The following is a 12,395-nucleotide window of genomic DNA, read 5'->3' on the forward strand; positions in this document are numbered from 1 at the left end:
TAATGCAGTAATGGTCACAAACCCACAAAAGAAGTGGCACAGTGTAATTACTTAGGCCTAATGCATTTAAAGAAAACAGCCATAATTGATCCTAAATGTGTAGGCAGCAGCATTTACAGCTGCTATTACACACATAAAAAGGTTTATAATTGAAGTGTGCAGTTGTTAATGGACATTTTTTCAGAGACATTAATTTATGGAGAGGGACCCTTTTATAGAAAGCAGTGGCCCTTTCATAAAAACACAACCAAAAGACCCTAAAAGCAGATGGAAACATCTTGTGAATTACTTAATTCAAACATGGCACATAATTATAAAATCAGCCCCATGGGCACTACAAGATGTAATTGAGGTAGCTGAGGCTAGTTTTAGTACATTAGAATAAGCCTTTAAGGAATGAGTTGTCAGGCATCTGGAGAACTAGGTTATACATTTGATTTTGCACTGTATGGAAAAATATGTGTGGACTAAATGTGTTGAACTACTCACTTCCAGAAAAAGGACAAGTTGTAGAAGCAGGTTGAGACATGTCACGGGTATATGATGCACCAACACAGATCTGGTCACATCATGGTTGATGAGATGAGCACATCTGCACATGAATAGTAAACCATCACATTTGGATTTGTCCAATTAACAGTGAACAGTTGTACATTGCTCACCTTCACACTGACATGAATAACAATACATTACAAGAATGGTGAAAATGGGTGATGACCCACTGACAGTAGGTGATTATCACCTGCTCAGTGGCTTTCCATACAGTACAGCATCTATCTCACTAGATGGCGACATATGTGGACCTATACATTTCTATCCCCGTGGCAACCCTCATGTACTATAATTTTCAAACATTTAATTAATCTGTCATTTCAACCATTTCAGTCATGTTTGTGCACAATATACTTAAAGCACTTAGCTATGTGTTTAATGTACTTAGACTATAGATTACATTCCGTTGGAGCCTCCACAACATATAGGGCAGATTTGACATTTATTTTAGGGCTGATTTAATTTTGACCAGTCAATAAAGTTCAATTTGTTGGCATACCGTAAAATCTTTGCATACCTTCAAATTAAAATTATCGGCAAGAGCACAATGCAGCCTCACATACTTTAAAGACTTAACTGTTTCCCATTTGGGATTGCTGGTTCCACAGGGTTCTTCCAGAGAATAATCCTCGTGACAAATTGAACTCGTGACCTCAGAGACGCCTGAAGAATTTCTCAATCTATATTTATGGTAGCATACCCTAGGGGTAAAATAAAAAACGGGCATGTTTAGTATAAAAAAAAGAACACAAATATTTGCACACATCTGTCTTTAAAAATAAAAATATTATTATTAAAAACATAGGCTACATTTTTATGACAAAGTATTTAAGAAAATCATAGTTCCACTTTGACATTATGCGGTATTGTGTGTAGGCCAGTGACACATAAACCATTTAAAATGCAATGTATGTCACCCGATGACAAGCGCATGATGTGTGAATGTTTAGAAGATCATGATCCAGATGTGCATAGTAAAGAGGTGGCGACTAGCTAGTTATTCACTTGCTCAGATTTCAAACTCTGATTGGCTGCTTCAGAGATGCGACGCTCTATAACTGGCTGGAGAGCGCATGCTGGAGAAAACGAAACGGACAAAATCACTACAACTTCACCGTGCGCCTTCAGTCGCGAGGATTCATATCAACAGCTGTGCGCAAAATTGACTTTATGGGAAGATATCAACCTTTTATGGATTAATGTCAAGCTGGATGCAACGTGCCATATCAAATGTGAGTATCAACAGACTAGTTAAAGTGGATAAAATACAATTATGAAGGATTTTGCTCTTACTGTATTTCTAGACTAAAACGTGCAGGAATTAATCTCCTCTTTTTTTATATTTTAGGAGTTCATTGTGACGGTGATGCTGAAATAAATAAAATGGTAAGTATTTTTCCCTTCTGTAACCTAAGCATAGATTATCATGCAAAACAGTACAGTAGTGGACAATGGCCTTGTAATTGGTGCACAGTCTTATAAAATTGACATTATTCTGTGCGTAAAACGACAATGATAAACCATATTTAAAATGAAATAGGCTCAATGTATTTATAGACACTAAATTAACTGTCAGTCCCTGAAATGATGGCGTTATACACCAGCATATGGGGACAACATCTGCAGTGCAACGCTCTGTCCACAGACGACGTTGTCCTGCATAATAACTTTTGATGCCTCTGCAGAGTTGTGCTATCTGCTGTAGGCTATGCCTTGTGTCGGGTAAACAAACAAATAGCAGTTTGTTAATGTGCTGTAAATTTAGGAGGCATATGGGTGTTTAATTTGCTAGAGATTATTTAAAACTTCTCTGTATGAAAAGGGCTCCATCATAATTTCCTTTCTAGTTGTATTTAACTTTGTGGAGGTCCTACTCTTGAAAGTAGAGATGGTGTTTAATCACTTTGTCCTTTTTGGGCATTTTTTTTCTCCATCCCTACAGGAAGTTTATTATACTGTAGCTATATATAAAAGTCTGACTTTTATAGGCAGCCTGTTGTGTCTTTATGAGAGTACCACACAACCTGTGTTGTGATGAGAGCAAACAGGGGCTGAAGGTCTTGGCACAGGGCCAATTGCTTCAGTGGACTATGGAAGAGTTGGGGCACTTACCCACTGCATGACAGGGCATAGGGTCACACACACTGACAGGACAGGAAAGAGAAGACTGAATGTGACTTCTATGGCCAGACATGAACATGTGTCTCAGAGGGCTCCATGTCTCTCCTCCTCTGGTCTGCTAAACATTTCTCACCTCACTGTCAGATCAGCCCCCCCATAAAGGGCTTGAAGGTGAAGGTTTCTGTCTTGTGTACTGCAGTCTAATTCTGGTTGAAGTAACCCATATATCTTAGGAAAGAGGTAACCACTCCCCTGTATTTCTATCACAGGCCATCATGACTATTGTAATGCCATTTGGTACTGTCGAAAGGTATTATCACTGTCATGAAAAGAGTTAATGGATCCTCTCAATGTTTAATTTTTAACTAACAGTTACAATCTCTGCCAGGACCACATGATTTACTCTTCGATCCCACTTTTTGAAGTATCAGTTTGTGTGTGTTTTGTTGTGTATGCTTTGTAGCCCACCTTTTTCCTTCAGAGGTAATCAGTATGAACAAATTTATGCACTCACTAACTGTAAGTCGCTCTGGATAAGAGCATCTGCTAAATGACTAAAATGTAAATGTAATGTTGTGTGTGGTTCACACACTGTTATGATTTTAGATTTAGATTTTAGTCATTTAGCAGACGCTCTTATCCAGAGCGACTTACAGTTAGTGAGTTCATACATTTTCATATTGGCCCCCCGTGGAAAACGAACCCACAACCCTGGCGTTGCAAGCACCATGCTCTACCAACTGAGCTACAGGGGACTCGGTCAACCCTGTTTGATTTTGAGTGTAAGCCGACGCTGCTCACTGGTTGGTTTGGACCAATCAGAGTGGGTCCCTGTGAGTCAGAGGGAGAGGAAATTAGAGTATATGGCCTTTAGTATGTCACAGCCGACTTTCATATGCAGGCACACAGCACTCTTAAAGAGACACACGCCATTATACCTACATCCTGTGCCTTGAACTACTTCAGAGAAACCTCAATCCCCCTGCAGATCCCCCTACAGAAAAGTAGCCATAATTTCCATAAGACTTCAGCCTTTATATTGCAGTGGTAGCAAGAAGGGAGACTTGAGTGTTGTTTGGTATTGGTAGAATAAAACTTCAAAGACATTATGGTGTGGGTTTGTGATGGATGTGTTACACACATTTAGGCACAAGTGTGGTGAAGTAAATTAACGTACAGTAGGTGTGGTGGGAGTTTGATATTAATATTGGTGTGGGTGGATCTATATGAAAACTGGTCAAGTGTGGTGTGATACAGTTTTGTATCTGAGAAGGTTGTGAGGAGCAGGACAGGTAGAGCTTGGTTGTTGTTTACTGTGGCTGTGTAACTTCAACATTAGAGAAGAGGTGGAGCTCTTTCAGACAGTCGAAACTTAGCAGCAGTCACCCAGTCAGCATGTCTGAGCCTGTCCTACAGAGCCGGTCTCTATTATAGTCACCAACACATGTAGTGTGCTTATTAGAAAGAGTTCACCTCAGACATCATAAAGAATGTTCAGTCTATCAAACATCTGCAGCAGGCTGGACATTATTTACAACATGCATTGTGTGATTTTGTATTCACTGGCTTAATAGAAAATCTTTGCTACAACAAAAGAATAGCACTCTGTGTGTGTGTGCCAGCCTATGTCTGACTCTGTGTACTCTCTGTCCCTCCCAGCTGTGTCTGCGTGACCAGATGCACTACATGATGCGATCCCTGCAGGACCTGAAGCACCTGAGGAGGACCTGCCCTGCTGCTGCCCCTGCCATCACCCCTGCCCCTGCCCACCGCTCTGCAGTGGCACGAGCCTGCCATCAGAGGGCACTGCAGCTGGAGCGCCGTACCCGCTTGCGCATCTCTGACGCTAGTACGGCCAGCACCTACGACTCAGCCTGCTGTCTGGCCAGTCCTCTGGAGGAGGAGGAGGAGGAGGAGGATGCAGGCAGCCGGCTGGGTCTGGTCCTTGGCCTGGGTCTGACCTCCCCCAGCAGTGAGAAGAGTCTGGAGTTTGACTCTGGCTACTCTGAGGCCTCCTGGCAGGACGAGGGCATGGTGCTCAGGAGGACCAGGAATGTACGGGTGTCCTCCTCTGCCTGCCTCCGCACCAACCTGGCCCCCAGTGGCCATGTCCGACCCAAATCCACATCAGACGCCTCCCTGGAGAGGTGGACCTCATTCGAGGCCGGTGACGCTGAGGACTGGACCACATCGCTGCTGATGCGGGGACGGAACAGACAACCTCTGGTACTGGGGGACAACAGCTTTGCTGACCTCATACAGAACTGGATGGACCTACCGGACTACCCCGAACCAGCAGAACTGCAGCCCAGCTCTGGGTGCAGACTGGCACGAGGCTTCTTGGTCAACATGAGGCGGAAAATAACTGGTATGTCAAAGAGTGTAGAGGAGAGGGTGAGGATGAGGTCCTCAGATTCTTCTTCTCGTGTGAGTCGGACAGCTATGGCCCCCAAACGACTCTCCTGCCCCCTAGGGGTGCAGGCCCCTGCCCCACGCCAGTCCCCCTTCTTCCACCAGTCCCACTCTGGCCTGCATGATCTAGACACAGACTTCTATCAATTCACTGCCCTCATGAAGACTGGCAGCAGACAGCCTATTATCTGTAATGACATCATCGGCTACATCTGACTGCAGGTCAGCCACTAACAGATTCTCATTCTAAACAATAGAAAGTCACTATTTTTTAAATGTTACATGTTATCACTATGTTCTGACTATAAGCTGCCAAAAATAAAACATTTTATTATTTGAGAATGGAAATGTTTGTTGTGTCATTAGCTATATTTCCATTAACTTGTCCAGTGATTTTTTGTCAACATTTAAAAAGTTTGCATAGAAAATACAGTGCCTTCAGAAAGTATTCATATCCCTTGACTTATTCCACATTTTGTTGTGTTACAGTCAGAATTCAAAATGGATTAAATTGCTATTGTTTTTTACCCATCTACACACAATACCCCATAATGACAGTGAAAACATGTATTTACATTTTTTTTCTCCAATTTATTGAAAATGAAATACAGAAATATCAAATGTACATACAGTACCAGTCAAAAGTTTGGACACACCTACTCATTCCAGGGTTTTTCTTTATTTTTACTATTTTCTACATTGTAGAATAATAGTGAAGACATCAAAACTATGAAATAACACACATGGAATCATGTAGTAACCAGCTTTGCTTTGCTAGTAACCAGCTTTGCTGGTGACGCTGTCTGGGATTTATTTAGAATTCAAGGCACACTTAACCAGCATGGCTACCACAGCATTCTGCAGCGATACGCCATCCCATCTGGTTTGCGCTTAGTGGGACTATCATTTGTTTTTCAACAGGACAATGACCCAACACACCTCCAGGCTGTGTAAGAGCTATTTGACCAAGAAGGAGAGTGATGGAGTGCTGCATCAGACGACCTGGCCTCCACAATCACCTGACCTCAACCCAATTGAGATGGTTTGGGATGAGTTGGACCGCAGAGTGAAAGAAAAACTGCCAACAAGTACTCAGAATATGTGGGAACTCCTTCAAGACTGTTGGAAAAGCATTCCGGGTGAAGCTGGTTGAGTGTGCAAAGCTGTCATCAAGGGAAAGGGTGGCTCCTTTGAAGAATCTCAAATATAAAATATATTTGGATTTGTTTAACACTTTTTTGGTTACTACATGATTCCATATGTGTTATTTCATAGCTTTGATGTCTTCACTATTATTCTACAATGTAGAAAATAGTAAAAATAAAGAAAAACCCTTGAATGAGTATGTGTGTCCAAACTTTTGACTGGTACTGTAAGTATTCACACCCCTGAGTCAATACTTTGTAGAAGCACCTTTGGCAGCGAGTCTTTCTGGGTAAGTCTCTAAGAGCTTTCCACACCTGGATTGTGCAACATTAGCCCATTAATCATTTCAAAATTCTTCAAGCTCTGTCAAATGGGTTGTTGATCATTGCTAGACAAACATTTTCAGGTCTTGCCATAGATTTTCAAGTATATTTAAGTCAAAACTTTAACTCGGCCACTCAGGAACATTCACTGTCTTCTTGGTAAACAACTCCAGTGTAGACTTGGCCTTGTCTTTTAGGTTATCCTGCTGAAAGGTGAAGGACGCCTGCATCTTTGTAGTGACTCGGTTTATTGATACACCATTCAAAGTGTAATTAATAACTTCACCATGCTCAAAATATTCAATGTCTGTTTTCTTTTTTTTTACCCATATACCAATAGGTGCCCTTCTTCGCGAGGCATTGGAAACCCCCCATGGTGTTTGTGGTTGAATCTGTGTTTGAATTCACTGCTCGACTGAGGGACCTTACAGAAAATTGTATTTGTGGGGTACAGAAATGAGGTAGTCATTCAAAAATCATGTTAAACACTATTATTACACATAGAGTCCATGTAACTTATGTGACTTGTTAAGAATATTTTTACTCCTGAACTTATTTAGGCTTGCCATAACACAGGGGTTGAATACTTATTGACTCAAGACATTTCAGCTTTTTGTTTTGAATTAATTTGTACAAATTTCAACAACAAAAAACAATAATTCCACTTTGACATTATGGGGTATTGTGTGTAGGCCAGTGACAAAAAAAATCTAAATTTAATCCATTTGAAATTCAGGCTGTAATACAACAAAATGTGAAAAAAGTAAAGGGGTGTGAATACTTTCTGAAGGCACTTTTCCATTTAACTATCTTGTATCGATGAAAACAGCTGGACGTAATGACGTCACACCAAAAGAAAACTACAGTGTCGAATAAAAATGTAGTGGTTGAAGTGTTTCCATGATCTATTTAGGCAAGTTGCTCATGAATAAATTGGCGAAAGCCTGTATGCCCTCTCTGTTTCATGTCTCAGGTAGCCCGTGAAAGGCAGCATGGATAGAATGCAATAATTGACTAATATTAGCTATATTCTAATAATTATCATGTGCCAATTTATCGCCATGGTGAAACTTGCACTCCTGTAGATCTGAAATAATTGGATGTTGAAACCTGTCAGCCAAACAGAAAAGCAAGGTGAAGCAATTCAGGCATTCTTGAAAGTCAGGACGATCCTTGTCCTGCAAAGAAACATTATTTTTATAGCTGAACATTTTTATTTTGCAAGATGTAGGCATTTACAATTAATGGTGGAATGGAGCTTTATAGTTATGCAGTGACGTCACATGCCCCACGTATCTTCAAAATGATTTGGCAATCATCATTTATTTGAATTACAGTTTCCATCCTCATTGTCACAATAAAGAAAAATCCACCCCTGTTTAATGGATAAAAATGTTGTAGATCTTTAGAACATTACTACTACATATGCCTTTTCCATTACACGTCTCAATAATTTTTCTTGCGACATTGCTTTTGTAGAATAAACCTGGGTCAATGGAAACCTGCCTACTAAGATACAGGCTTCACACTTGCTGAATACCAGTCAGAAGGAGGTAACAGAATGAATGGAGAGTTATTACCCAAAGGAAACCCTGCCTAGTAACAATCAGTCAAAGTGAGGGTGCAGTATTTAGCCTGTTGTAGTCACCTGAGTTGAATTACTGGCCATCAGAGTGAGGGGCAAATCACTACTCACACAATCATTATTTTTTGTCATTTAGCAGACACTCTTGTCCAGAGGGCCTTATAGGAGCAATTAGGGTTAAATGCCTTGCTCAAGGGCACATCAACAGATTTTTCACCTTGTCGTCTCGGGGATTCAAACCAGCGTCCTTTCAAACCAGCGTCCTTTCAGTTACTGGCCCTATTGGCCCAGCACGCTGCCGCCAGGTAGTAAAAACATGCTTTACTACCTGCTGTGGGAGAAGGAACGCAAAGCATGGTTTAATTACCGGGTCATTCCATTTGATTTCAATCACTTTTTGACCGAACCCCTTTTGATTTGAACGACACTTACCATACATATTTGCCCATAGTAGAAGTGGTCAGAACATTTATTTTTGGACCTGAATGCCAAAACATTCAGGAGATAGAGGTGCTGAAAGTTTACCCATTTTGCATACCCCAACCTACCGTGAGACATCCATGTTTTTATCGCTGGAAAATATAAATTGTTGAGTTGGATAGAACCTATTTGATAATTTCTTTAAAATAATGTTTTTTAATAAAAGTTATGTCAACCATCTAAAATGTATTCACATTTTAGTACATTTATCAGCCAAAACATGACACCCACCCTGTATTCAAGAGCATGTTGTGTCTCAACCGATGGCGGGCACAATACAAAAACCTTAGATAATGTGATATAGGGTCCAAGGCACAACAAAATCGGAGTTTACGTGTTTTTAGATCATTGGCGTTAATGGTTAAAAAATTACAATACAAAAAATATAACATTTGAGAAATTATAAATAGTTTGACAACCCTGTTGGTAAGATTAAAAATTATATCAAACACAACTGTTTATCTTTTCCAGTGATGAAGAGATGAACGTCTCATGGTAGGGTGGGTATGCAAAACTATGAGCACCTCTATCTCCTAAATGTTTTGGCATTCAGGTCCAAAAAGTTACTTTCTGACCACTTATACTATGGGCAAATATGTATAGAAAGTTTAGTTCAAATCAAAAGGGGTGCGGTCTAAAAGGGATTGAAATCAAATGAATTGTTAATTAGAAACATCTACAACTCAAAGCAAATAGCATCAAGAGTGGTAGAAATTATGCCAGCTTGAGAAGAGAAAGTAACCCATTTGGACCGTTTAGTCACCAGACTACTGTTTTTTTTAAACTGTTTTTATCATTCCAGTTATCTAATAAGTGAATGATAAAATGAAAGACCACAAAGATATCTTTACAAAAGTTGGAATAAATGATATTTTCTCATCTAATTTTCCCTTATTTGTAGGGTGGCAGGTAGCCTAGCGGTTAGAGCGTTGGGCCAGTAACCAAACGTTTGCTGATTTTTAATACCTGAGCCTACAAGGTGAAAAATCTGTCGATGTGCCCTTGAGCAAGGCACTTAACCCTAATTTGCTCCAGGGGTGCTGTAATACTATGGCTGACAGTGTAAAACAACACATTTCACTGCATATATATTTTTTTAATTTTTCCCACAGGGCATATATTTAAGTCAGTAGGTTAAAACACGATGTTCTCACATAAGTGGAGGCTGCTGAGGGGAGGAAGGCTCATAATAATTGCTGGAACAGAGTTTGATGTATTTGATACCATTCCACTGATTCCGCTCCAGCCATTACCACAAGCCTGTTCTCCCCAATTAAGGTACCACCAACCTCCTGTGTCTCACATGTCCCTGCTCCACTCCACTATAGTACCCTACCTACAGGGACTGAATATATCGGAATATATCCCAGAGAGCGTAAAGAGGACAACCAAGTTATTTACAGACCGTGGCGAGAGAAAGGGTGTATCAACACTAAAATATCTGCCTGCCCCAGCCCCAGCTACGACAGTCCCAACAGAGCAATGTGAGGAGAAGTTGAGCAGAGCAGCTGTGTGCAGATTGAGCAGAAGTCTCCTCATCCCTCACTTTACTAAGCAGGGCTCTCACTAACAAACTAACAGCCCACCGCCTCATTTAACCAGCTCTAATACTCACTGGGCTGCTGGACTCACAGGTGGTGCCCACTCATCAGCAGTCATTGGCTAATGGAGGGTACCATTTGTTTGCACTCATTCAGTATAAAATGCTAACTCACTCAGGCAGGTTACATATAGTGGAAATCTACACCAAAATAAGATATATACAAATGTATGGTTTCCTCTATAATTATTATGTCCAGTTTAATGATAAAAGTACACTGATAGCATTAAGAAGTAATGAGGAAAAGTGTTTCCAGTCTAGAATCTCACATATTCTCCCAGAGTTCCATAGGGGAAAACAGCCCCACCAATCACATGTGATAAGGAGGACCCAGGGGAGGACTCGGGGGATTAGAGAAGAGAGATGACTCTCTCAGGGCGTCGTTTATCTTTGCCTGTTTATATAGGTCTCCTACAAGAAAACCAGCCTGGCCCATTCTACCTGAGGCAGCGGTGATGAGGTGAACCCTTATCCTCCAATGTCTTAAGTTTCCACATTGAAAAAAAGGAAGGAAAAACTTATGATGGTTGAGAAAATGTGTATATATTTATAGAAACACGCTCAACAAAGAACAGGCTGGATGAGAATGGTTTGTCTAGTATTTTAAGAAACAAGGGTTTGAATTTAGGAGTTTGTATGGAAGCATAGTGTAGCTCAGTTGGTAGAGCATGGCGTTTGCAACGCCAGGGTTGTGGGTTCGTTTCCCACGGGGGGCCAGTATGAAAAAAAATGTATGCGCTCACTAACTGTAAGTCGCTCTGGATAAGAGGGGGTGTTAACAGCCAGGGACATCTACTCTACTGTCTGAACAGTAGTAGCCAGTGTTGTTCAAATGCAATTATTTCAACAATACACCATTAAATTATCCCTGAATATCTTCAATTACATCTACATTTTAGCAGACACTCTTATCCAGAGCAACTAGTGTTAAGTGCCTTGCTCAAGGGCACATCACCACAAGGATTTGAACCAGTGACCTTTTGATTACTGGCCCAATACTCTTAACCACTAGGCTACCTGCCGCCCTAATGAGACACTACAGTGCTGTGATTACCATAGTAATACCATAGTAATCCTCAGTAGACTAATGAGTGGTCAACTCTGGCTTCTATACACAGCTTTATCACTACTGGGGGTCTGAGGACTGTCAGTGAGACAGCCAGGAGGGCAGACAGACAGGCGTGTGGATGCCGGATGTGTGATGGTTTAGAGATCATCAGAGGATGAGGGCTAGAGCAGATGATCTGAGGCAGCAAGCCTGAATCAGACAGACAGACCTCTGTTAAAGTTTGGCATGTTCTTCATTCTTGTGGCTTTGCAGTGTCAGAGTAGACCAATTTCAGTCAGAGCTCTACCAAACTGCAGTAGATCAGTTTGTATGGGAGAAAAAGTCAGTGAACATGACACTACTCATTTCTCAGGGCCACACAGCAGCACTCTAGTTGTAATGAGAAAAGGGTGACAGCCTGGTATAATCAGTAACCCCCTAACCTGAAATGCACCAACACTCTGGGAATAGTATGGACAAAGACTGGATCCTGAACGGGCTCTATATTTGAATGGATTCAATAGGGGCTATCTGGGCAGGGGTTGGACAAATTGTCTTTGTGACATCAAGTGGACAAATGTCGCTAAGGGGGTGGGGGCTCAGGTGAGAGGTGTGAGCAGCAGGAGATGAACTACTGGGCAGGGGTACACAGTGAATGGAGATGTGCAGTGCTTGAAGTGGACTGAAATAGGTATTGGTACTCGTTGTGGGTGCTGGTACTCTTTATATAGTTAGGTGCGGGTACTATCATATTTTAGAGTCAATATTCTATAAGAGGTGCCGGAAGTCAGGTAGTAGAAAACATTGTGTACCAGCTCAAATCAAGCACTGGTCATGCTCTTCACAGAGAGGCTAGAAATGAGAAGAGAGGAGTAGGAGCAGGGGTGGATGGGTGACAAAGAACTTTGTAGCGTACCTGCCAACAGCCCCCCAATCAGCCCTAGAGCTGCTCAGCCATAGTAATGTCCCGGACAATAATTGTCACCACTTCTAGACTGGGATAAAGGTGTGAAGGCCATAGTCAGTTAGAATATAGCACCTTTGTCTCATTAACATACCTCTGTGCAGTCTGTGTAGTGTGCTCAGGATTTTGCCTAGTTCCAAACTCAATTCAAAACACAACATTTA

At 41.3% G+C, this 12,395-nt stretch overlaps 1 protein-coding gene across 1 annotated transcript; it reads left to right on the forward strand.

Moving 5' to 3' along the window:
- The first annotated feature begins 1,611 nt into the window (after positions 1–1,611).
- On the forward strand, positions 1,612–5,483 carry LOC121578520 (PAK4-inhibitor inka1-like). Its single transcript, XM_045224060.1, has 3 exons — positions 1,612–1,784; positions 1,901–1,938; positions 4,333–5,483. Exons 2-3 carry the CDS (start codon positions 1,936–1,938, stop codon positions 5,299–5,301), a joined length of 972 nt encoding a protein of 323 aa, XP_045079995.1. The 5' UTR covers positions 1,612–1,784; positions 1,901–1,935; the 3' UTR covers positions 5,302–5,483.
- The last annotated feature ends 6,912 nt before the right edge of the window (positions 5,484–12,395 follow it).

This window comes from Coregonus clupeaformis, chromosome 12 (genome assembly GCF_020615455.1).
Source record: "Coregonus clupeaformis isolate EN_2021a chromosome 12, ASM2061545v1, whole genome shotgun sequence".
NCBI classification, from domain to species: Eukaryota; Metazoa; Chordata; class Actinopteri; order Salmoniformes; family Salmonidae; genus Coregonus; species Coregonus clupeaformis.